Consider the following 24,532-nt stretch of genomic DNA (forward strand, 5'->3'; position numbering starts at 1 on the left):
TTACCCCATTTTTTTCCCTTTTCTTCTTTTTTTTATTGATTTATTATACCGACACCAACACAGGCAACACTCACAAAACAAACTAACAAAAAGATACTGCAACTACAAATGCAAAGCAGATGTTACAGATACATCCCTAATTCAGTTCTTATTCATTTCTATTTGACTTCCTTCGTCCTCAGGTACGGTTGTATACTTAGTCAACTGTTTCTTTCTCAGTTCCCCTTCCCTATTTTTCTCTTTATCTTACATTCTTACACCATAATTTATTTTGCGGGAATTAGTCAAAACAAGTCCAGGTATTAAATTAATACCTCATTATTTTTCATTTTGAAACGTTTCAGAAGACCGTATCTTACCTGGGCATGTGGTACGGTAGCATCTAGAAGGATACTTGATGAAGGTGTTCCTCCAGCTTAATCAGAAAAGCCAGTATATAAAAAAGTGAGATTGGGATAAACTTTAGTGTATGAAATAGGAGTTGACACCTTTCAGTTCAGTTAATATATTAAATACACAATCTTATGCAAGCCTAGTCATAAAGCTTTGCAAAAATAAAGCCCACAGAAAAGCTAAAAAAAGCCCAAGGCAGCGGAGATTTCACCACTGGTGTCTCTAAACTCCATGCCACCCTCTTATGTTTACTTACACCAGGGGTAACCAATGTGGTGCCCTTGAGATGCTGGATTCCAACTCCCATCCATCCCAGTCAGCAAGGCCAGTAGACGGGGATGATGGGATCTGGAGTCCAACAATGTCTAGCATAATCACTGGCTCCGCCGCCCCCCCCCCATACACACACACTTGCTGTAACCCCCGAGAAGTATATTTTTAAAGTATGCTCTTCATTTACATAAATCTACGTACTACGTAAGATATTCCAACTTCAGAATTCTGATGGCCTGCTCATAAAAAAATTGCTCTTTTCAAAACTATTTTATTTCTTTACTTCCCACGCTGCGTCAATTGAGATGTGTGTGTGTGCTATCACAAGCTTGCTTCCTCCCACTATCCCTAGCTAGTCCCCAAGGTAGATTTCTCATAGAGGAAACAAGCGGGGGATGCCGGGGGGGGGTGTGTGGCTGAAAGGAAATACTACATCTTTTAAAACTTCTTTATATACAGAAACAAAACAAAACTACAAAAGGCACAAAGATCTGTTTTCCTTTCCAAGTCCTTTCTCAAACATTTCACTTAGGGGTACAAGCCCTTCGTACAAAGATTTGAGCATGCAACTACTTCCTTTTACAGGCATTTGACATTCCTTATCTCGCATAATTTTAGGATATATCCTCAACTCAGCATGAGGGGAATTTTCTTGTTGGACCTGCTGCCCCCCGAGCTGACAATATAGCCCTGTGTTTGCAGACTTTGGGCTTAACATTGGCTGCAATATGAGCAGAGGCTATTTCCTGCCAGTGATTGAGCCTTCGCCCCGTATCAGGGATGATCTTATAGCACTGTCAAAGGAGCAAGACAAGAGAAGAAGTGTTTCTTCCAACCAAGAGGCATGAAAAACATCCGGAGAGGCCTCGATTGCGTACTAGGGACAGCTGTGAGAGTTCTGGGCCTGGCTCTTTTTCTACCTCGAGGAAAGTAATCCATTGTGACACTGGAGGGAATTCAGGAATACAAAGATGTGCCCTGCATCCGAATCAAGAGATACTGTACTGTGTTGATTTCCAGCTATAACTGGACTCAGCCAAATCTCTCTGCCTCTCTTCTTATTCAAATGCAAAAATCACTAAACTGCTAGTTTCCAGGTGCTGTTGTGTTGGAGTGTTTGAAACCCATTTTTTTGTGATGGGCTCCATTTCTCCTGCCTCTCCCCCGCTTTTTAAAACATTATTTTTTTAAACTTTGCTTAGAGGCCAGCAGGACAGGACAGTGCTGAGGTCCTACCCAGCCATCACCTTAATTCCCCTAGGCCACCTAGACATATAGATTACATTGATCCACGCTGGGGTTTAAAGGGACAGCGCACGGCTGCTGACTCACTTGTAAAATGGGCAGAGCGATGTGCGCACGGCATTATTGCTCTTTGACCCCTTCCAGCAAAAGTAGTTTCCAACAAACTCTTTGACTCTCTCGAGTGTTTTGCGTTCGCAAGAGTGAGATTCAGCTCCGCAGCCTGGGGCAAGGAGAAAATGGTCTCAAGAGCTGGCATTCATTGCCTGAGATCGAAAACTTTATGCACCCCCAAAAAGGGAGCACAGCAAAACATTAAGAGCACATTATTCGCATGAGAAGGCTTCAGATTTCATCCCTGGCATCTCCCGCTGAAAAGATCAGAAAGCAGGCGACAGGAAAGCCCTTTGCCCAAGACCCTAGGAAGCCACTGCCAGTCAGAGTAGAAAATACTGGGCTAGATGGACAAACCACTTGAGCCGATATGAGGCAGCTTTCTGTCTTTCCTGGACACTTGCTTTTCTGATAGCAGTGGCATGGAAGCCAACCACCATTTTGAATTTCCAACAATACACCCAAATACTTGATGTAGCTACTGCCATGGGGTAAAACTGGGGAATCAACAAGGTGGGCAGTGAAGGGAAGGGAAACACAGGACACTTGGCTAGGTAGCACCCCCTCTCTGACTTGAAGCCAACCCTAGGTGTTGCCCAGCCTTCTGTATTGCTTACTGTGATATACAATTATAAAGGGTCAAACTACACCTAATAGGCATTGCATAGCATGGAACAAACCCTTGGTTTTTTTATGCTGTTGTTAATTAAATTAGAGGTGTAGGGTGGGGTGGAAGCACAATTCCTACCATAAATATAGTGCACATTGAGGGAAGGCTTACCTCTTGCCTTCCCAACCCCTATCTAAAAGGAAATTGCCCCTCTGCCATGGCTAGGGCTTCAGATTAAAAGTATCTGGGGGGACGGGACTTCTCCACAGCGTACAACATGTTGCGTCCAATGCTGCTATTCCGCTTCCACGATGGAACTTCCCTTCTTCTACTTGGCAACCCCCCACTCACTTCCTCAAAATCTTCTCCAGAAGGTTGGAAAACAGATTGGGGGGGGGGGCAAGTCCCATTGCTCAAATGGAACTCTGCCTATGCAGTGTTAGATACAACCCGCAGCATTTGCAGCAGGACCAGCATCACACCACCCTAATACTCTACAGTACTCCCACCACCCTAATACTCTACAGTATTTTTAACATGAAGCTTAATTCTCTTAAGTGTGTGCAGGGGTGGAATGGCATGGCAGTGTTTGAGGCACCTCTGCTGGAGAGTCTCACTTGCTGCCTTCAAGCTCTCAGACACAGGCAACCCTACAAGCAAAAAACAGCTCTACCCTTAATCGCCAGGCTTTGAAGCTTCTCTTTCTCCCTCTCTGTCTGGAATTTCTCTTCCTTCCTGCCTTCTGATAAACAGAAAGAATGCCCTAGATTAGAAAAGCAGGCTGGAGGGAGAAAGGACAAACGAGGCTTTGGGAGCAGGAGCACAAAAAAAACAAAAACAAAAAAAAAACGCCTAACGTGACAGCTAGTGCCTGAACAAAATAGGTGGCAGGACTTGTTTAATCAGTGTGTACATGACTAAAAACCTTTTTTACCTGGAAATGCAGCACTGCAGACGGCAAACTCTGTAAGGGTGGTATACAGACCATTGGAGGCGTCATCAGCATCTTCGGCAAAGAGGATGTGCCATTCGGCCGGCTCACTGGCTAGTGCCTGCAGTTCTTCCCATCTGCACAGAAATACGGTAATTCAGCACGACAAATAAAGCACTGCAGCATGGCAGCAACGTAATGGCAATGGGTGTTGTAATTAACAAGGAAGGACTATTTAAAAGAGCATGATACATGATACAGTGTGTGAAACTAAAGCCCAATAGCAGCCATTGCTCTGCTGTAGTTACTACGTTTTCCAAATGTTCTTTTTCTGTTCTTGCTACATTTGCTTTAACAAAAGATTTTCCGACACACACCCTTGACACTATACGTACACCTTTGAGCTTTATAGGCACGCTCAATGCAAAGAAAGGGAAGGACCTTTCTGATAGTGGCTCCTGTGGAGTTGGCTGCCAACTGAGGTGTGCCTGGCCTCTTCATAATGCTCTTTTAGAAAACAAGTCAAGGCACATCCCTTTTTTCCAGGTTTTTGGAGGAGGCATAGGAGTCCGGGATTTTTTTTTTAAGTCAAATTTTCTTATAGACTGGTGGATAATTTAATGTTTTGTGTGTGGGGGGGTATGGAATTGTTTTGGTATATTTTGTTATATTTATTATATTGTTTTGTTTTCTTCATTTATTGATGTAAACCTCTCTGGGGCCTACAAAACTCTGGGATACAAAACTCTTAAAGAAGTGTCCTTAACTCTCCCTAGCGATGGGTTTCTAGAGTGTGGACCACCACTTTCTCTTCAACTCTCTAGCCTGATAAATCTCACTTCCACTGCAAGCCTCTTCTTCAGTCACTGGTAGTCAATAATAATGGAGCACCCCTGGCTTCTTCCCACAGAGGATCAACTTACCTTGGGAAGCTGACTCCCACAGCAAACACAGCAATCCCCCTTTCTTTTAACTGCTTGGCTGGCACTGCCACATTGCCCTGAGATCTCCCATCAGTTAGGATTATAAGGATCTGAGGTATGGATGAGTTTCTGCCCCCAGAGAATCCTTTCCGAAGAATGTATTTCAGAGCAAGTCCTGTTTCTGTTCTCCCACCTCTGAGTTAAACAGAAGAAGAATGGGGATAAGTTAACACTGCTCTCTGCTTTGTTTCCAATAGAAGACCTGTCATTTGCTCAGGGAAAATAGAGAATATGGTTTGTTTGGAAAGTCAACAGGCGATGGAGGCTATTACTGGAATAAAGCAGGGGTTTATAACATAAGTAAAAACAATCTTGATAAAATAGGTGCAACATATACAAATATGCTGTTTGACAGGAAAAAGAGAGTGGATTCTACCTTTCCAGCAGGCAAAGAGCAGCAAAAAACATTTTCAGATGGTGCACGTTCCTCTTAAATGTAATTTCTACTTCATTCTTCTCCCCTTTCCCAACTGACTGTATAGGCAACAGACATTATACATTGCTCTGGAGTCAAATAAGAAATCTTATCCAATAACCCATTACCATCAAGTGGGGGGGGCAACTACACATTACATAGGTATAATGAAATCCAACAGCCCTTCTGCCACATGAGAAAACCCCACAAGCTTCTGGAGAGGAACATTAACACTCTCCACACACCACTTCTCTGGTCCAAATTGCCCCACCCATTCACAGTCAGGGGGTTCAAAACAAACACTTGTCCTGCGGTACCTTCTAATCAGGGGCAGGGAGCCTGTGGCCCTCCAGATACTGTTGGACATCAATTCCCATAATCCCTGACCACTGATCAACCCCAGGACTGATGGGAGTCAAGAGTCCAACAACACCTGAAGGGCCACGGGTTCCCTATCCCTTGGCTCAGTTCCCCCCAATTCTTTTGCCTGCCTCACTTCTCTCCTTATTATAATAACAAACTAGAGGCTCCAAAGCAGAGAGGAGAGGGAACAGATAAAAGGATCAAGATAAAAGGGCAGTCAGGAAGGCTTGCAGGTGCCTTGGTTTCCAAAACAATGGCCAATTGAAAGGCACAAGGGGAATCTCCAGGTTGCAGCCTGGGGCAACTCTATTATCTTCTGGTTCATTTGTTTTAACACATATCAAACTACTTCTCATAGAGATAGATCTGAACCTGGCACTCAGGGTGAGTGCATGTATGATGCATGTTCATCTCTTGGCAGTCATAAGAGCAAGTAGTGACTTGCACACGAGTAACAGTCACTGCTTCCAACGGAGGCAGCTCACACATGCAGAGTCATCGGGTACCAAGTTATATATGTATGCCATGATTCATATTGTCCTACGGTACTTGCGGGGGTTGCTGTGTTACAAAGATTTCTAAAGAGTCACTGCAGGTGCAGTTTCATCTCTGCCCCCACACTTGCACTCCAACATCTGTTAAATGTTAGGTTGCAGAAGTCCAAGACATTAAGTGCCGTTCTGGGAAGCCCTCTCGGATTTTACTAGCTGGTCACTGGATCTATTAGCCAAGTATTTTGGCTGCCACAGGGTTTTTTGTCTTCTGCTGTGAGAAATCATGCTTGATGTACAAAGAATCTTTGTTGTTGTTGTTGTTCAGTCGTTCAGTCGTGTCCGACTCTTCGTGACCCCATGGACCAGAGCACGCCAGGCACGCCTTTCCTTCACTGCCTCTCGCAGTTTGGCCAAACTCATGTTAGTAGCTTCGAGAACACTGTCCAGCCATCTCATCCTCTGTCGTCCCCTTCTCCTTGTGTCCTCCATCTTTCCCAACATCAGGGTCTTTTCTAGGGAGTCTTCTCTTCTCATGAGGTGGCCAAAGTACTGGAGCCTCAACTTCAGGATCTGTCCTTCTAGTGAGCACAAAGAATCTAGACTGCAACAAACACAAGGAAAGACTGGAAATGATATGCAGTGTGGTAAAACAAGTGTGCTGTTGGTGGCGATACCACAATGCTAGCACTTCGCGTAACTGAAGAGGCCATCTAAGGTGATAATTACAGAATGGTCATATTTGGTATTATATTTTCTTGCACACTTCCAGTCACCACTCCAACTAACTCTGTAACAAAACTGCCTTGATTATCTCCATCTGTTTTCTATGCCTGTTTGACCATTTCCAGTTACTCTTTCTTAGAGCTGCTTTTATTCCCATTCAAAATGATTTGGGCAAAATTGTGAAATAAACTCCTTTTAAAATACATCACAATGTTACCCCCTCATTTCCAATGGCCTACAACTCTTTCTTTTGGGCCATGCATAGTCAGTTTTTAAAAAATGACCCTTATTGTGATTTCTCTATTTCCTTGTGTATTCAGTATTTGATCATACTCACACTTTGTGGTGCCTAGTTCTTTAATCTGCACACTTCTCTTTGTACCACCCTGCAATTCTCAGTTCTCTAAACTCCTGCCAGAGCTGGCTTTGATCTTTTCTAGGTCTCTCCTTTATTCCCTTCTTTAACTGTTCTCTCTTGAGCCAAATGTCAAGAACGCATCAGCAACACTGCAGTAGCAGTCAAATCTTCCTTAGCCAGCTGCATTTTGTCATTGCTTTGCTTCCATCTTCAAATGACTCGAAACTCTTGACGGCTTTGATTTTAAATGCTGCAGAGGGTTTTTTTTTAAAAAATAATTTCTTAGATCCTGTGCAACCAGGGCTGTTTTTCAATTGAGGAGATGGGAGTTCCTTTCAGTCAATGAGTTGGCAGGCTCTTGGATTTTAGTTTACCAACCAAGCCAGGAATGTCCTTTCCACATTGTTTGTTAGGACAAAATTGACACACACATACCTCACATTCATATGAATACCTGCGTGTGAGGTGCTGTCAGTTTGTCACCAGAAAACAGCCTCCTCTTTGTTTTCTGGTACTGTGTCTTCTTGGCACTAACACCCAGAGAGAGAAAGGAATGGTATACCCCATAAGTGATGTCGAATTTGTATGCAAGTGATTAAAAACAATGTGGCAGGATGCTTATCTTTTTCATGCGTCTTAACATCAAGAAAGTGATTTTGTGAAGCACAGTGGGCTTGGCCATGAAGGAGGACACTATGAGAACCAGAATCACCCTATAGATATCGACTCACAGCCTAGATATTGACTTACCGACTCATCGCACTAGCGGGAATCCTTGAAATGGCTTCTAATACTAAAGGAATGAGGTAGCTGAATCTGGCCCACTCTATTTTAATGCGTGTGTCATTGGTTGTTATACTTCTAAACTGCTTAAAGCCTATCTTGGCATAAAGAGCCACAGACAAAAGATGGTGGAGAGGGAGGAGGAGATCAAAGTGGCCATGAATGAAGACCTTTATATTTTCCAATTCTGCCCTCTGAAGTGGTTGCTGCCATCCTAGCTATTTTTGCCAGTGATGCCTTTTAAGTTAAAACCAGGATTTGCTGGCAAACTGAAGGACTTTATCTCTGCTGGAGCTGTCAACGTTCTCTTCTCAGCATTAAAGAAATGTCAGCACATGTCTAGATTCCTGATATTCAATACCATTTCACAGCCTCTGCTTTCAGTTGCACTTCAGAAGCGGTTAAAGAGGAATCGGGGGTATGCTTTTCATACCCTGTCTTCTCTTGAATCATTAACAGCTCAATCCAGTCCCACAACAGGCAGAGAGGAATCTCCACTTAGCACAACAGAACCCCATTTTTAGTCTCCTCCATCTCTTTCCTGGTGGCAGGTGTAGGTGCATACTTGGTGTCCAAAATAATCATGCAGAGGGAGGGCTGCGTGGGAGCACTGAAGGTGTGAAGGTCTTCCTGGAACATAAGAGTGTCTGTGTACATATGTTGGGGTTTGAGGGAGAAGGGGGAAAACTAAGCCTCAAAATAAGTAAAAATGAGGAAAACAGTGGAAAACTGTATCTAAATATTAGGCTACACCAAAAAAGCACAAATTAGCCACTTAAGAGACCTCATGTCTATCCCTGGGGACAAATAAACAACAACAAGAACAATTAATAATAAAATCCACAACACACACACCCCTACATCATTTCTGGAATACAGGAGGCGACTGTCTTAGGTGTGTCTGATATGTGCGTGACATCACAAAAGGGGGCAGAATGGTGTGTGGAACGGAGAGAGATAGCCTTATGGGGGTCACACCGATGCATGTGGAGGTCCAGAATGTAACCGCCACGCAAACTAGTTGTTGCCTGTACACTAGAAGGAATTCCAAAGCTAAGGAATGGCCACCCAGAAGAGTTCCTTATAAGTCCTTGCTGTTTGGTCATAGTACGTGAAGGTTGTCACCAAGAGATCATCTCTGGTTCACTGTAATGTTTGTAATCCCATGGTCTTAAGCACACTTAGGGGTGGGTGGCTGTGTGCCTTCGAATACTAATTTGCTTGGAATCACAAATAGGAAAAGTGTTGTTGCACTCAGGTCCCACTTAATGGCTTCCCATAAGCATCTGGTTGGCTACTGTCCTAGCAGAGTTTTGTAGTTGGTGACCCACACTCTGATTCTTAATACATCCACTTGGAAATAAGACCTAATGGATTAAACACAACTTACTCCCATGCCAGCGTTTTTGTTAAGAATGGAATGTTAGACTGGCATTTAAACTACTTTTACCGTGGAACACCGAATATGGCTAGATATGGAAAATCAGCTTAAAAATAAATATACAAATTAAGTTAGGTCCCAGGAAATGATCTGGAGGTACATGAGGCCATCATATTGCTGAAGCTAAGCAGGTGTTGGTCTGGTTGATAGGAGACCAGCTGGGAACCAAATGGATGCCCCCCTTGGATTCCATAAAATAATATAAGTCAGAATATAAATTAATGAATAAATCATTAAATATTTCATTCACAACATCAAAAGTAAAATGTTCCAAATACAACATGAACATGCAGGTATCATAATGAAACTACTACTTGCCGACTACTTATTTTAACTTCCTTAATAAGAACTCTCACATATAATAACTCTTACTTGAACACAATCTTCCTGAGTTTGTCTTTTATCTCCTGCTTGGTGAAATATGCATCCAAAGGGAACTCCAAATGAGGAGTGTTGCTGAACTGTATTGCTCCCACTCTGACCTGAAAGGGGAGGGGAAGGTCAACAAGGCGGATTTATTTTTATGCAGTTGCTACCATTCCAGGAATGCTCAAAATGGCTACAGCAAGAACAGACATGGGAAGTGAACTAGCAAACCCCATAAAGATAAACTAACAAGAATTCCCCAAGTTGCCTGTATTCTCCTACAGACATACACAACACGCACAACCCTACACAACATGCATCTCCCAGATTCTACATGGCACCCAGTGAGTGGAATAAACTGGGGGTGGAGGGTGCTCACCTTTCCTGGATTGATGTCCAGAGCATCACAAAGCTTGATTGCTAAGTATTTTGACCTTTCAAAGCTCCCTTTGCCAATGCTGTAGGATCCATCGAACAGAAACAAGACATCAACTGGGGCAGAGCAATTCATTACTGGCAGAAGAGAGGGGGGGGTTAATCACAACACATAGTAATAATGTTTAGAAGTCAGGTTGGCTGACAGGACAGGAGGAGGAGGAGAAGAGGACTGGCGGGGAGTGGGGTGAAGTATACAGTACAGTACACGATGAAAAGAAACCAAGGATAGTATTCCTTATAATACATGAGCAAGTGAAGGTCCAGGAGGGAATAAGAATTCAATTGCACGTCACCATTCATTAAACAAAAACTCAGTACATTACACTCCTTTTTTTGTTCCCAGCTGCTAAAGTTTTCAGCCTCTAGATCATGAGTGGGGAACCCTTTTCAGTACAAGGGGCACAGGTAAAAATAGGCAGAACAGTAACTGTGAATTTAATCTCTGTACTGTAGGCTAGTTTTATCACACTCACACACCTCCCCTGTCCTCTGTGTGGTGTCTGTAATCACAAGCGATCAGGATCTAACCATCTTCACTCCAGCCATTCCAAAATCCCAGAAGTGGAAGAGATGATAATATTGGATGTAGCCATTTGGTTACATGTTGCAAGCAACTGTCTTGCCTTGCGGTTCCAAACGCCAACCCAAGAAAGCATTTGAAGCCAGGGATGAGGAACCTGCAACCTTCCAGATACTGTTGGATTCTGATTCTCATCAGCCTCAGCCAGGATGACCAATGCCCACGGATGAGGGGAATTACGGCCCAACAGCTTTTGCAGAACCATAGATTCTGTATTGATCCTTGAAGCACACCCCTAGTGGGGTCAACAACTTTCAGGGTCAAGTCTTAATATTCCCCAAAGATGGATCACCCCATCATCTCATTTGGGGGGGGGGGAATGTCATAGTATCATAGAAACTGCAGTCTGAGAGGAGCAGAAGTTATATCTGCAATACTAGCTGCCCTAAATTGCTGATTAATCATGACTTCTTATGTGCTGAAAGGGATTTTCTCTTCCTCTTATTATTTAAAGACACAAACGAGATGTTGTGGAGCCTCTTTTGACTTTACAGCTTTGTTAAGGATGATTTAGGTACATTGCATTCTGCCTGAGGGACTTGGCATTAATGATCCTTACAGTCTCTTGCGGCTCTAAGATTCTATTAAATCCATAAGTTTAAACACTTGCGGTTTGCTTGAAACAAGTTTCACGGAGTCAGTTTCATACTAGCATCAGGTTTTCCTGAGACCATGTCCTGGTGTTACCTGAGCACGCACAAGCTTGCCTGCAAGGCAATTACTAGTTGCTGGGAGTGTTTGTGAGCCAAGGTAGAAGCTTCAAGTTGTCAGAGAGTTGGATTAAGCTAAGGTTGTCCTTTCATTTTACAGGGAGGGGCCTGTGAAAATGTGCAAAGCACAAACATGCCCTTGGAAATTTGGAAAACATTTGTTTCAGTCACTGTAAAGATTCTGCATCCCTGAAATTAGTTTTTTTTTAATTAAAAATAAAAGGAAAGAAAAAGGACTACAGTCATACCTCTAGTTACGATAGCTGCGGGTTGCGTTCGTCACAGGATACGAACGTGGCAAACCCGGAAGTACCGGAACAGGTTACTTCCGGGTTCAGCGGTTCGCGCATGTGCAGAAGCACTGAATTACGCCGCGCCGTGCACATGCACAGACACGACGGTTCATGTTGCGTTCTGCTCATGAACCAGTGGTACCACTGTACACTGATAAATAGGGAGTAAGAATGTCAGCAAGTAAACAGCACTCAAAACAGTGCACAGAAAAGCTATGAGATTCAGTTACTGAAAGCCCAACTACAGCAGAGACAATGGGCAAAATCAGAAATGGAATCTTACAAATCATATTCCCCCAGGCTATATGGGCCAAATTCCATTATATGTGGGAGAAATCTAAGATCAGCATTCCTAAAGTTTCTATTGCTATGTTTATTAATAGCAGCCATGCAGGAGATATGGTTGTCTTAATTTTGATTACAACAGTGACACCAAGAGAGGGGGGTCCTGCCAGCATTTCCACCCCGCCCAGTGTTCAATCCACATCTCTCAAGCTGCTGTGTGCAGTAGAGGAGCACGGCTTTTTATTAGCCTTGCTTATTTTAAGCAGATAATGATGTTCTCGGTTATCTGCCTGCCCTCTTGTGTCTTGTTTCTGCCCCTCCCCATTTTATTTTTTAATGATTGCTTTGTTGTTTCTTGAATGTTCTTAGCTTCTCAGAGTCCTACTCTGGTAGATGTAAAAGGTGGGACACACATTATTCTAATAAAGTAACAAAAAATGCTATAATTAAGGAAAGAGTTAAATCGCCTTGCTCCATACTGCTCCAATCAAATTCAGAGTTCCACTATCATCTGGTTTTAAGTAAAAGCAAACTTTGGGGAAGCCAGTTGTGAATTCCCTACATCCTATATTTTTGTTTGGCCTATTCCAAGAGACTCCTTCACATGATGGCCCAAACCCTTTCCCCATCTCCCTGGACCCTATGATTTCTATGCATGTAGGGTTTTATTGACCTGGACTACCCATCATGTAGGATTGTACTTTGCATAAAGGGGGGACACAGGGGTACGCATACCCTCAAACATTTTGTGTATCTAAATTGAGGGGCAGTATTTCAATATGAGTAGGAAAATGAAAGTACCCCTAAAAGGTTTTGTTGTTTTTTTAAAGAAAAAACGCACTGCATGGAGGTCTGCATGCATAGGATTCCTTGCTCAGACTTCCAGACTCAACTTGTGAACAGTAGGAGGCTGGAACTGCACCATCTGTGAATGGGACCAGTGGTATGGCCCAGATGCCCCTCAATGCAGGGGAAACCCTCCTGCAGATAAAATGCATTTAATAATAAAAGATTTTGACATTCAACAGGCATAGTGGGTCAATTTAAATCCTACGTAACTTACATATTATGGTGTATTTGTTTTTACAGCCCCCCCTGTTAAACCGTTGTAACCCATCCTAACTCCTCCTGATATATAAAAACTGGACTAATTTTTAAAAACAAGTAGGAACAGTTCACACAGCAAGGAATGAGAAATTTGCATTTTTAAATAAGACAGCCATGTATTTATTCTTGATTTCCTCTCTCTTTTACTTTGTCTTCCAGGACAGCACATCATTATCCCCTTTGGCTTCGATTTTTGCCTAGTTAAAAGGATTTGAAATCAGTCCTGCCCCCCCCCCTAAAAACAGATTAAAAGGGATTGAAAGTTTTAAAGCATTCCACTGAAAGCCACTGAGTCATGTTATACAGTAACCTTGTTAATTCCTATCTGGCAATAGTCCACTGCACCCCTCATTAAACGGTTGCTGGAACACTGAGATGTTTCAGCAACAGAGGATAATACTATAGCTGAAATTAATCTGCTAGGAAAAAAGAGATATACTCAGATTGCACAGCCAAAGGTGTCAAGCACACATCCCTACTAATAGAGAAACACACTATTAATGGGTATAAACCATACAGTTTCCACAGGCGCTCTTCTCCCCAAGTTCACCTCCCCACTGCACCAAATGGTCTTCTGGCTTTCTTTCTTTATTGGTTGGTTTACTTATTGTTTAATTTATTTTCGATATTTTAGACCATATTCTCTGTGCAACTCACAAGAAAATAAAATACAACATTAAAATCCCAGAACCAAACAGATAAAGAGCAACATAAAAACTTCCCAGCCTGCAGATCAAGCCAGCATGGCAGCATAAATATAGAATAAATTGCACAACTGACATTAGGAGCTCAAAGTCAAAGACCAGAAATTATTTTAAATACCTGGGTGAATAAAAATATGTTGATCACATAATGAAGGGTATAAATCTGCAGGCGGGAGAACTGGGCATTGCAATAGCTTTTTGTGCAACAAACAAAAAACACTCACGCTGGCCAGCTGCTGAAATTTTCTCAATGATTTCCTGGCTGACGTGCAGTTCTTGGATGCTCCATGACACAAGTGCTGTAAAATCAAGTTGTCAACACGGTTAACCAGCTATTACCAAAATATTTTAACAGAACCTCTTTAAAGCATTACTTTCAGATGATTTCCAGAAAATATCAGGATAGGGACAGGCAGCGGCGGAGCAAACCCATCAGGCACCCGGGCAGCGCACGTGCCCTGCACCCAGGGGCGGGGCCAGCCAGGGCAGGATGCTCCGCGGGGCCTCAGAGGAGTCTGCCTGCCTCCTCCCACTCAGCCGCCCTACAGCTGGGGGGGGGAGGCCGCGGGCAGACCATTTGGGGCAGTGCAGAGCCTGCGGACGCCCAAGCCACTGCGTCACTCCCAGGAGAGATGTGTGGCTCGGGTGCACTGCAGGCTCCGCAGTGGGTGCCGCCCACCATTTTGTTACACGCACCCCAGTGGTGACACCTGGGGCGAATTGCCCCACCGCACCCCCCTTCCTCCACCCCTGAGGACAGGATAGCTTGTGCACTTTCTCTTTGGCTAAGGTTACCAGACGTCCCTGTTTCCCGGGGATAGTCCCCGGATTTACAAATCAGTCCCCTGACAAAATCCTATCATTCCTACTGAAGTTGAAAAGTGTCCCCGGATTCATTGAAAAAAAATCTGGTAACCTTATCTTTGGCACCCATTTAAAGATACAAAATGGTCATACGATAAGCACAATAATCTAGCTTTTTCAGCTGTAGAAAGGCTATCAAGGTACACAAGACACTAAAGAATACTAGGCAGTATTCAACTAAATTTTACTCTTGAGTAGACCCACTGAAATTAATAGCAGTCATGTTCATTAGTTTCATTGGGCTTACTCTGAGTTAAATACCACCCACATTTCTTCAACACTGAACAAAATGTTATGGAATTGACGGAGCTGACTTAAATCTGACTGGTACCAGTGCATAAATTGAGTAATTTCCTTACCGTTGCAAATATTTTTTAATCATTTTAAAACTTTACCAGGTCACAGCATAAAGTTTGTTTGATGGGGTTCAATGGAGAGTTTTGTGGCTCACATATTGGTAGGTCTTGCTTGGGCCGTCCGGACAGATCTTGATAAACTAGAACTTTGAGAAGGTTTAGACATAATGCCATGCCAAACTATGGCATATGAATGTCCTACGCATACAGGCTCCCAAAAATGAGATTGCAGCTTGTTTTTGCTGTTCCCACTCCTGTTGAGATGCTTCAAGTTAAGTTTAGTTTGTCATCCACACCTGGGCTTGTCTCCAGCAAAACAAATCACAAGCCCAGGTTTGGATGACACCCTAAACCAAACCATGGTTAAGCTCGCAGCAGCACAGCAGCAGGAGAACCAGAGGAGGTGTGAAGCAAGTGTGATCTCCTCTCGGGGAACTCTCACCCTCCTGTGTGTTGCAGTAAGCAATGGTTTGGCTAGCAACAGTTTGGCCAGGTGAGTCAGCTTGATTCCTGTTGCTGTGAGACAACAGGATCAGAAAGAAGGATTGTGTGGCATGTTGTAACTTATTAATTATTATTATTATTATCATCTTAAAGAACAAAGAGAGTGACCTGGTTTTATACCAGTCTGGACACCACACAAATGCTGTTATAAGATTTGTACCAATGATATTGCTCGCCCAGCACAGCACAGCATATGATTTGGTTAAACATCTGTGTGGAGCTGATGCACAAGTACCATACAAATTTGTGCCTAAGTGGATGCAGCCTTATTCCTTATTCTGCAACCACCACCAACTTTCTCCTGTGTTCAAAAGGGCAGATTTTGCAGGACACCACATTCCACCCACGACTATTTACCTTGTAAACTTACCTTGGGAAAACAGAAAAATGAAAGCGGACGTAAGCCACACCAAGAGGCTCATGATGACAGCACTGCGGGGTAAAAAGACACGTATTATTATTTCTAGGAAAGGTGCTAAACATATTATCTGACTTTTAAGATCCTGACTATCAAATGGTATTAGTGGCAGCTGGTGCACACTATACAACTGCAAACAGATCCATTTTTTCTGATTGTACGTCACATATCAGCACCATTTAACTTTATGAGCTACTTATAAACCTCCTTATGCTGCTCTAAACAGCAATGACATTTTTTGCATAAACAAAGATCTGGCCTCTATCTAGCTGGCTAGTGCCCAAGTTTACTGTAGCTAAAACTTTCCATTTAAACTACATGGAAACTATAGTTTGGTGACGTAAGGCTGCCATGACTCATTGGAGAGTCTTGATCTATTGTTTGTGAATCATGTGCTATGCTATATATATAATGCCCCATCTACCAGCTCACAAAGGTTAATTTGAGCTCCTCAGGTTCAGCACTGTTTTTCAATAGCAAGCTTTACACTAGAATCCTGGGAAGCAGCATATTAAGGCCTACGGATCAGCATCTCTTGCTGAAGATAGACTAGATATATAAAGAAAGAAAGATGTCACACAGTATAGGTCTAACAATGGAGGCAAGTAGATTAGCCTGGCAATACCTAATGGAAGGCCAGCTGAGAACTCAGCATTTGCTACATCAAGCTCCTTGGATACAGCCTGAGATAGTGATTAAAATCCTTTCAGGTATTTGGCCAAAGGTAATGTCAGAACTAAAAACAGTAGAAACATATTTAACATAGGACTGCTGGTGTTTGGCCCCTAAATATTTCCTGAGGCTTTTGGGATGCCCTGGAACCTCATTTTCCTATACCATGTATGAACCAAGGTGGTTCTTTGCATCTACACACTGGTTGTTCAAGCAGAGCACGTTTGAAAAGGCACAAGCACCTCTCCTTGCCAACCACAGTCCATATCCCTATGTCAGAGGTCACATGCTTTCTATGGAGACTCAAATCCCACCACCTCTTATTTTACTAGTTGAATACTGGACATTTGCCAGACACTTGTATACCTAGTTTCTTATATTTTAGAAACATAATTAATGCTCAAAGGGCTGATTCTCTACAGGACAGGTCATTCTGTTTTTAACCCAGGGATGGAGAAGCTGTGGCCCTTCAGATGCTGTTGGACTCCCGTTCCCATTGGACTCAACAAGCATGGCCAATGGCCAAGGAGCACAGGTGTTGTAGTCCAACAACAACTGGAGGGCCTCAGGTTCCCCATTCCTTGTTTAACCAAATGAAGGTAACAAACAACAACAACAACAACAACAACAACAACAGAGTTCCTCAAATGGCTCTGGTTCCCTCTTTCTCCAGTCCATCTCCTGGTACATGCCAGTAAGATTATATTTCTCCACTCCGCACAAATGCACACTCAACTCCAGAACTGCTTGACTGTAAATTCCCAGAAACACATGAACAAGTCCCCACATGCCCTGGCAGGTGAGTCGACCATGACGCTATAGCACAAAGTTTTGGGAGATAAGGGTGTTTTCATGACACTCCTATCTCAACTTTAGATCTCAGATTTCTCAAGGGAAATTATTTCACCCAGCTGCCCCTCTTTACTCTTTCAAAGGAAAAACTGAAAGCAGCAAACATAGCATGCACTTATGAATAAACTTATTAGGCAGTACTTACAAATATCCGTATCACTAAAAGGATCTGAATGTTCATAGCTGTGAATGGAACAATAGCTGTGCAAAAGTTTTAAAGGAGCCTGAAGTGCATTTATAATACGTATTAATATTGTGTATATGTATTATATTATTATAAACACACATGGCCAAACTAGATATAATACCTTAAGCGTGTGTTTTCCCTATTCCTATATAAATCAGGGATGGGAGTGTCTCCATTTCTTTTAAGCAGTCTACCCCCAAGCCCAGCTCTGATATGGGCAGAAAAATAAATGCTTAAGCCAGAAAGGGGCTCTTAACGTTGTGGCCCTCTGGGCCTCTTTCTGGCCCTCAGAACTCTTCCCTGGCCACACCTCTTACTTGTCCTACTTTGCACTCCCAAGTACATTTTGCCTGCTGAAATGTGGCCTCAAACTTCTACTTGTTTGGGTGATGGCTAGAGAGGTGTAAATGAGCATGTGTGGAAACTACATACAAATGCAACATTTATATTCATTTCTCCACACACTTTTGTCTCTGGCCCTGCCCACTCCTGACATGTGGTTCCCTGGAAGGTTGCCCAGAAGGAAACATGGGCCCTGGGTTGGAAAAGATGCCACCCTCATCCGCCCCCTTGGCTTAAACCTACAGACAGCAGCAAAACAAGGCCAGAGAAGAACAGGTTTTGCTCCCCTCCTCAATGCACTCTATTTTTGTGCAAAAAGTAGATTTCACCTCTGAGTTATATGTAAGTGGGGTACCACGTCTCTCTGAGAAATAACTGCCTCATGTGTCTAGTCTGGTCTTATCCATAACTTGTATTCAGGGCCGGTGTGTCCATTTAGGCGAACTAGGCAATTGCCTAGGGCGCCAAAATGGAGGGGGTGCTGGCCAGGCTTGGGCGGGACGGGCTAGCAGCAGCTTCTCTGCTACAGCGGAGAAACTGCTGCTTGCCTCTCCACCACCCCCCACCTCCCGCTAAAGCAGGCTTTGGCGGGGGCGCCAGAAGGTGGTTCGCCTAGGGCGCAAGAAGCCCTAGCACCGGTCCTGCTTGTATTTGAGGGGCAGCCACCAAGAATGCAGCTGAAGGGGAACAACCAAGAACACAGATGCTCTGAGCCAGGCATAGGCAAACTCTGGTCCTCCAGATATTTGGGACTACAATTCCCATCATCCCTAGCTAACAGGACCAGTGGTCAGGGATGATGGGCTATGGTCCTCCTTCCCCTTTCCGCAGAGAACCATTCAAAGGAACAGGAAAAAATGGAGTTACTGTATGATGTTTTACTAACACTTGTGGCTTCCAATACATAACACCAATGGAAACATGTGCTGCAAGTCAACTGGGCAAAATATGCATCACTGTACAAAGAAGGTTGAGCAGTTTGTGGTAAGTGGAGTTTGAAAATGTAGCCTCTGAGATGTAAAACCAAAAGCACCATTGTACACTTTTTGTTCGATTATGCCATCTTCTTCATGTTGACACAGAAGGTTGGACATTAATATCTGTCGGTAGTTTAGTGTTTAGAGTTGCAACTTTGGTACAGATTTTTGATTCTTTTTTTAAAAAAACAAGAGCACTGAGAGGGATTAGGACAATTATCAAAGTGTGTGAAGGATAGGGAGTTTCAAGCCAGCTCACACAACCCTAAGAGATTATGTGGAATCAAGTATGAGCAAAGTGCCCATGCAAATGTTTCACCACGTCACAAGTTCCTGCTCTTTAGAACACACACTATAACTTTCCTAACACAAATGTTTCAAAAAATGATGAGGCAATGAAATATATAACCATAGATCTGCTTCACTCCATGCCCAAACTCAGCCCATGCAACCAGATTTCAAAAAGTCATGCAAACTGGAGATTTACTATCTAGAAATGGCTCCTTAAGTTGATATTTAACTTTTTTGTATGTCGCTTAAAGACTATTTTGTAGGAAGCAACTAATGTCAAATAAAACAAACAACTCCTCCTTTCTGCTTTTTGTAGTTTCTGTGTATGTTTATTATTACCTAAGAAAGACAGGCAGGCAGTTATACACACTAAAACACAACCCAAAGCACCTAAAAATCTGAGCATCATATGCCTAAATTCAACTCACATTCTTAGCTGGGTGAATTGATCCTACATTTGCCAAGAGGGCAGGCATGTAGTAGGTGACTACATAGAATTCTAAAGAGCACAGTTCATAGTGATTTTGCTTAACTCTTCTCCCCAGCAGACATAATCATCAAAATAGTTGAAGTGTGTACTTGCCTAGAACAACAGGCCTTTCAACAAGTGTTGCCAAAAAAAGGGGGTTGGAATAAATCACTAGAAAGTGTCAAGCAGTAGGTACAGCTTTAATTAATTACTGCCTCCCTTTTGATATGGATCCAACATACAACAAGCTGGCTCATTAGGCTTGGACTTCAAGCCCTCCTACTTCTCCTTGCAGCAAGGGACTGAAAGAACACTCATATAATAATGAAATCTTAGATATAGAACAGGCTTTTAAAAAGAATCTGATTGTTTTAAAGGGACCTATGTCAGCTGTTATAAAGAGCCGGTGCAACAAGTAATACAAGCTTTTGTGCTCTTTTTGCAGATGCAGATTATGGCTGCATTTATTCTAGAATCAGCTGAGATTGAGTTTGGTTTTTTCCTATCTAGATGTATTGCATATTTATTTGCCCCATGAAAAGTGCTTCTTAAGACATTCTGAAAGTCAAAGTTCATTGTAGACTGATTCTGCATAGTTTGATTACCCCACAGTGTGTCCAATTGAAAACAAAAGTAGGTTGTCCAGGCAATGGGGAAGGATGTATCCAGACCTGCCCAGTGACATTGTGGGTGGGCGTACGCCAAGACTGCAATCACCACTGCCTTCTACATTCACTTTGGGCATATGTTAAGTAGGAAAAGGCACAGACAGCCTAGTCAAGGGGACAGGTTTCAAACATGTATCAAGTAACTACACCAAATTTCATAGACGGCAGGATTGAGAGTCAATATAGACTGAAAACACCACGCTGAGGATAAGCATGAACAATTCTGAACTGAGAAAAGCTACATTTTTGTAATGCAAATTGGTTAGTCTTAATTTTAGACAGACAGACCAAATGCTGGTTCCTATTTATTTAGTACCATTTTAGCTGAAGCAAGAGACCTACTTCAATTTATTTTAAGCCTTCTAATTGAATTAGATACACCTGCTATTACAAACCATGAAAGCTGAGGTGGAACAGGTGAGTCAGGGAGGCTTACATTTGCTTTGGTTGACAAGTTCTAAAACTCTTGAGCAAAGAGTTCATTTGGTTCAGATAGAAAGAACCACTCAAGAAACAGCCCTTTATTGCAAGCTCCTGTCACAACCAAAATACGCATAAACAAATTGGAATCCCCATATAATCCTTGGAAGGTCTAGTTTTACACATGTATATGCTATTCCACTGCTATTTAATCACACCTCGGCTTGGATCTTATTATTGCTTTCCCCGTTAATCAAACTTTGAATGAAGCCAAACTTGTGGTCCTGGTGGGATGTTGAAATGTATTTTTTGTCCATTTTGTGTGTGGAGGTAAATACATTCAACATCACTAGGTATCCAAACTGTAAGCATGTGCTGCTTGTTCCGATAATAATCTGCTACTGTATGGCAGCTTCACATGGTGTTTTATGCACATGCGCTCAAATATTTTACTGTGTATATAACACAAGGATTGATGCAACTTCCTCCTGCACACAGAAGTACCGGTAAACTCATGTTTGCGGCTGTAAAATGGGTGGAGTAGTCCAAAGATACATAATCTTCACAATGAAGCAGCCAAACAGGCAAGCAAAATGAGGAAAGAAGCTTATTGATACAGGTGAAACTCGAAAAATTAGAATATCATGGAAAGGTTCATTTCTTTCAGTAATTCAACTTAAAAGGTGAAACTAATATATGAGATAGACTCATGACATGCAAAGCAAGCTTTGTGAAGCCTTTATTTGTTACAATTGTGATGATTATGGTGTACAGCTGATGAGAACCCCAAATTAACAATTTCAACTTTGGGGTTTTCATCAGCTGCACGCCATAATCATCACAATTATAACAAGCAAAGGCTTGACATATCTCGCTTTGCATGTCATGAGTGTATCTCATATATTAAACTCCAGTAGCTAAGGAAAACAATTGCTTACATAAATGGACTTTTCCACGATATTCTATTTTTTTGAGTTTCACCTGTACTTATGCAGGAGACTTATGTTGGAATCTTATGCACTCCCATGTTGGGCTTACTTCTGAATAAACATGTTTAGGGCAATGCTCTTTCTTTCTTTCCTTATACAAAAATTAGCCTAACAACAACTCACATACATCACATTTAAAATGCCTATTGAGACAAAAGATACAGAATTCATGGCTACAGATAATTACACACTTAATGAAATTGGAATCATCTAGGGCTAACAGAAGAGCAGTCAAAGAGCAAAATGGTGAGCAGGTGCACATCTTGTTTGGTGAGTCATATAATCATTGATCAGCTGATAGCGATCTGGCCTATATTTGCTACCTTTTGATCATAACAAGGCCTTGAAAGCTCTTCAGAAAAATTAATGAGATCCTACCCCAGTGGACTAGTGTCATGCACATCCCCACTAAACCATCCAACCCATAGTAGTCACATAGCTGTCAACCTTTCCCTTTTTTGCGGGAAATTCCCTTATTATAGCAGGGAGGGTTGAAAGCTACGTCATGGCCTTGTTTTACTGTGCATACAAGATGGTCAATTATTTGTGGATAGTAAGTTTGTTGGCATTGGTCCAACTAAAAAAATATTACAATGGGCCACTCACTCCCCCATGCATTCTGCCACAGAATCACCCTACCGAGATCCATGAAAAATATATAAATATCCTTGAGGCATCAATGCAATTTTTGATTGATTAGGTCAAGAAAAAAGAGAAAGCGATAAACTGGTAGGGAATATAAAGAACAGGCTAGGCTTACATTAAAGGGAACGGAATAAATTTTGTTTTCCCTTTGCACATCTTACATAGGACCATTTTGTGGGACTGGCATATGGGTTGTTCTTCCTAACATCTCCCATGCCAATCCAATGTCTCAGGCTTCATGTCTGTTCCAGGCATGTTACCTGTTCCAGATTTTAACTGGCAGTGCCATGGTTGAATTTAGGAAACTGGGCTTACAAGGCCTATGGTCTACCACAGGGGTCCCCAAACTAAGGCCTGGGGGCCAGATGCGGCCCAATCGCCTTCTAAATGTGGCCCGCGGATGGTCCGGGAATCAGCGTGTTTTCACATGAGTAGAATGTGTCCTTTTATTTAAAATGCATCTCTGGGTTATTTGTGGGGCATAGGAATTTGTTCATTCCCCCCCAAAAAATATAGTCTGGCCCCCCACAAGGTCTGAGGGTCAGTGGACTGGCCCATAGCTGAAAAAGTTTGCTGACCCCTGCCCTACCACTACATCCCTTTCCTTATGGGGGCCACATTTCTGCCTTGCCTTAACATATCGACTCATTGTTCTGATTCAGTTAGACCAGCAGCTACATTTTTCACAGCTGCTCCCAGAAACCTGCACCTGAGAGGCCCTCAGCAAAGCAGATGAGCACATGTCACTGATAAGATCATGTCGTGGCTGCATTTGCAGAAAGGGGTCCATTTTATTTACAGGTATGCTTCCAGGAAGCTGGCGCGGTTCCTGGGGCACAGTGATAGACAAAGGAGATACCTATCTCCCCATCTAACTGCACAGAGTGGAAACAAGACACTGCTCTCAACCCCAAAAGGGGGGGGGGATGAATGTAGAAATAAATCACCTTTTGATTTTTTGCACTGCAGGCAACAGCTGCCCCCTTTTGGTAACTGCGAAACTAGGAAACTGCTTGTGGCTATTAACATACCATCACAGGCAGCTAGTTCAGGACTGGGAAGAACTGTGCACAAGGTTCTGTGGAAAAAAATGGAGAAAGCCATGTCAGCTCATTCGAGAGTATCTAAAAGTCACAACAGAGTGTTATCTTTCTGGGGACAAAAACAATGTAATAGTGATCAAGCTTTCAAGTTCTCCAGAACTCTTTTTAAGGCTGCATGTTAAGCAAGATGGGACTGCAAACTCTTGGGGTTTCGCCCATTTTCTTCATACCATGGGAGGAGAAGGCAGGACAGCTCCCCCCCCCCATCAAATTAAAAAAAAATGAAAATACTTAACTAAAAGAGACAGAGGAAGATGGCAGGTGAGTGTCGTGCCCCCACCACCTCAACATAAATCCTGGCTACGCCCATGCTTCATACCCAAGTCTTGCAGAAGAGTTCTGGAAAACTTGAAAGTTTGAGAACTGTTTCATGTTTTAGTTCCGTGAAAATCTACAACTGTTATAAATATTGAGGGGGCGGAGGGATGCTGCAAGATTCCCCAAAACCCCACCCCGCACCACGTTGCGGTTTTGCAAAATCTGCCACCGGCTGCACTCGGACCGTTGCGCGTCTTCAGGCGCTGGTGCGGGAGGCGCCCTCATTTCAAAGAGCAATTCCTTGAGTCCCAGCGCCCAAATGCACTGCTGCGGATTGAAAGGGAGAGGATGCTAAAATTCAAGCCCCGCCGCCAGCAGGCTCGCCCTCTGCTACTTCTGCGCTTGCTTTCCCAATGCCAGGACTGTCCGGGGCATTCACTTCTCTCCTTCCCTCTTCATCGGATGGGTCTGCCGGATTTCTGTCCCCGAACCGCCGCTTGCTCTGGCCAAACCATGCACGGTGGCTCCCTTGCTCTGACCCTGCACGCAGCTTTCATTTTACTTTTGCTTAGGATTTGCAGCCTTCCTAGTACAAACTCGCGGCTCCCTTTGAAAATCGCGAAAGAGGCGCTCGTGGGACTTACCGCTTTCCTTGCGGATCCCCAGACGGAAGCAATGGAAGTGCAGAGCAATCTTTGCAAGACGGAAGGCGAGGGCAAGTTTCATACCCCCCCCCCGTGCCCTCTACACCTAGCCGTCTTTTTTCTCTCTCCTTTCTATGTCACGGACTGCACTGTAGCGCAGGCAAATTTTGCATCGGCCGCTCACCCCAAATAGTGGCCGTGGGGCAATTCTCTCCTCCAGCGAGGCGCGGAGACAGCTGTTGCGATCGCCGAAGCGCCTTAACGCCT

At 43.2% G+C, this 24,532-nt stretch overlaps 1 protein-coding gene across 4 annotated transcripts in view; it reads right to left on the minus strand.

Moving 5' to 3' along the window:
• Positions 1-24,359, minus strand: part of VWA2 (von Willebrand factor A domain containing 2) — a 34,129-nt gene extending 9,770 nt beyond the window's left edge. For 2 of the 4 annotated variants that reach the window (XR_004426644.1, XM_033149622.1), the window contains exons 1-10: positions 24,266-24,358; positions 23,208-23,338; positions 15,701-15,762; positions 13,831-13,905; positions 9,869-10,002; positions 9,496-9,605; positions 4,487-4,681; positions 3,567-3,700; positions 1,999-2,131; positions 360-415 (exon numbers count right to left, since the gene is read on the minus strand). Coding sequence is in view for 3 of the 4 variants with exons in the window: in XM_033149622.1 (XP_033005513.1) it covers positions 360-415; positions 1,999-2,131; positions 3,567-3,700; positions 4,487-4,681; positions 9,496-9,605; positions 9,869-10,002; positions 13,831-13,905; positions 15,701-15,752 (889 nt within the window). In the remaining variant the exon portion in view is untranslated. Of the gene's footprint in view, positions 1-359; positions 416-1,998; positions 2,132-3,566; positions 3,701-4,486; positions 4,682-9,495; positions 9,606-9,868; positions 10,003-13,830; positions 13,906-15,700; positions 15,763-23,207; positions 23,339-24,265 lie in introns of all 4 variants that reach the window. The other 2 variants (XM_033149625.1, XM_033149623.1) reach the window with 2 other exon arrangements.
• Between the last annotated feature and the right edge of the window lie 173 nt (positions 24,360-24,532).

Source organism: Lacerta agilis, chromosome 5 (assembly GCF_009819535.1).
Source record: "Lacerta agilis isolate rLacAgi1 chromosome 5, rLacAgi1.pri, whole genome shotgun sequence".
Taxonomy (NCBI): Eukaryota; Metazoa; Chordata; class Lepidosauria; order Squamata; family Lacertidae; genus Lacerta; species Lacerta agilis.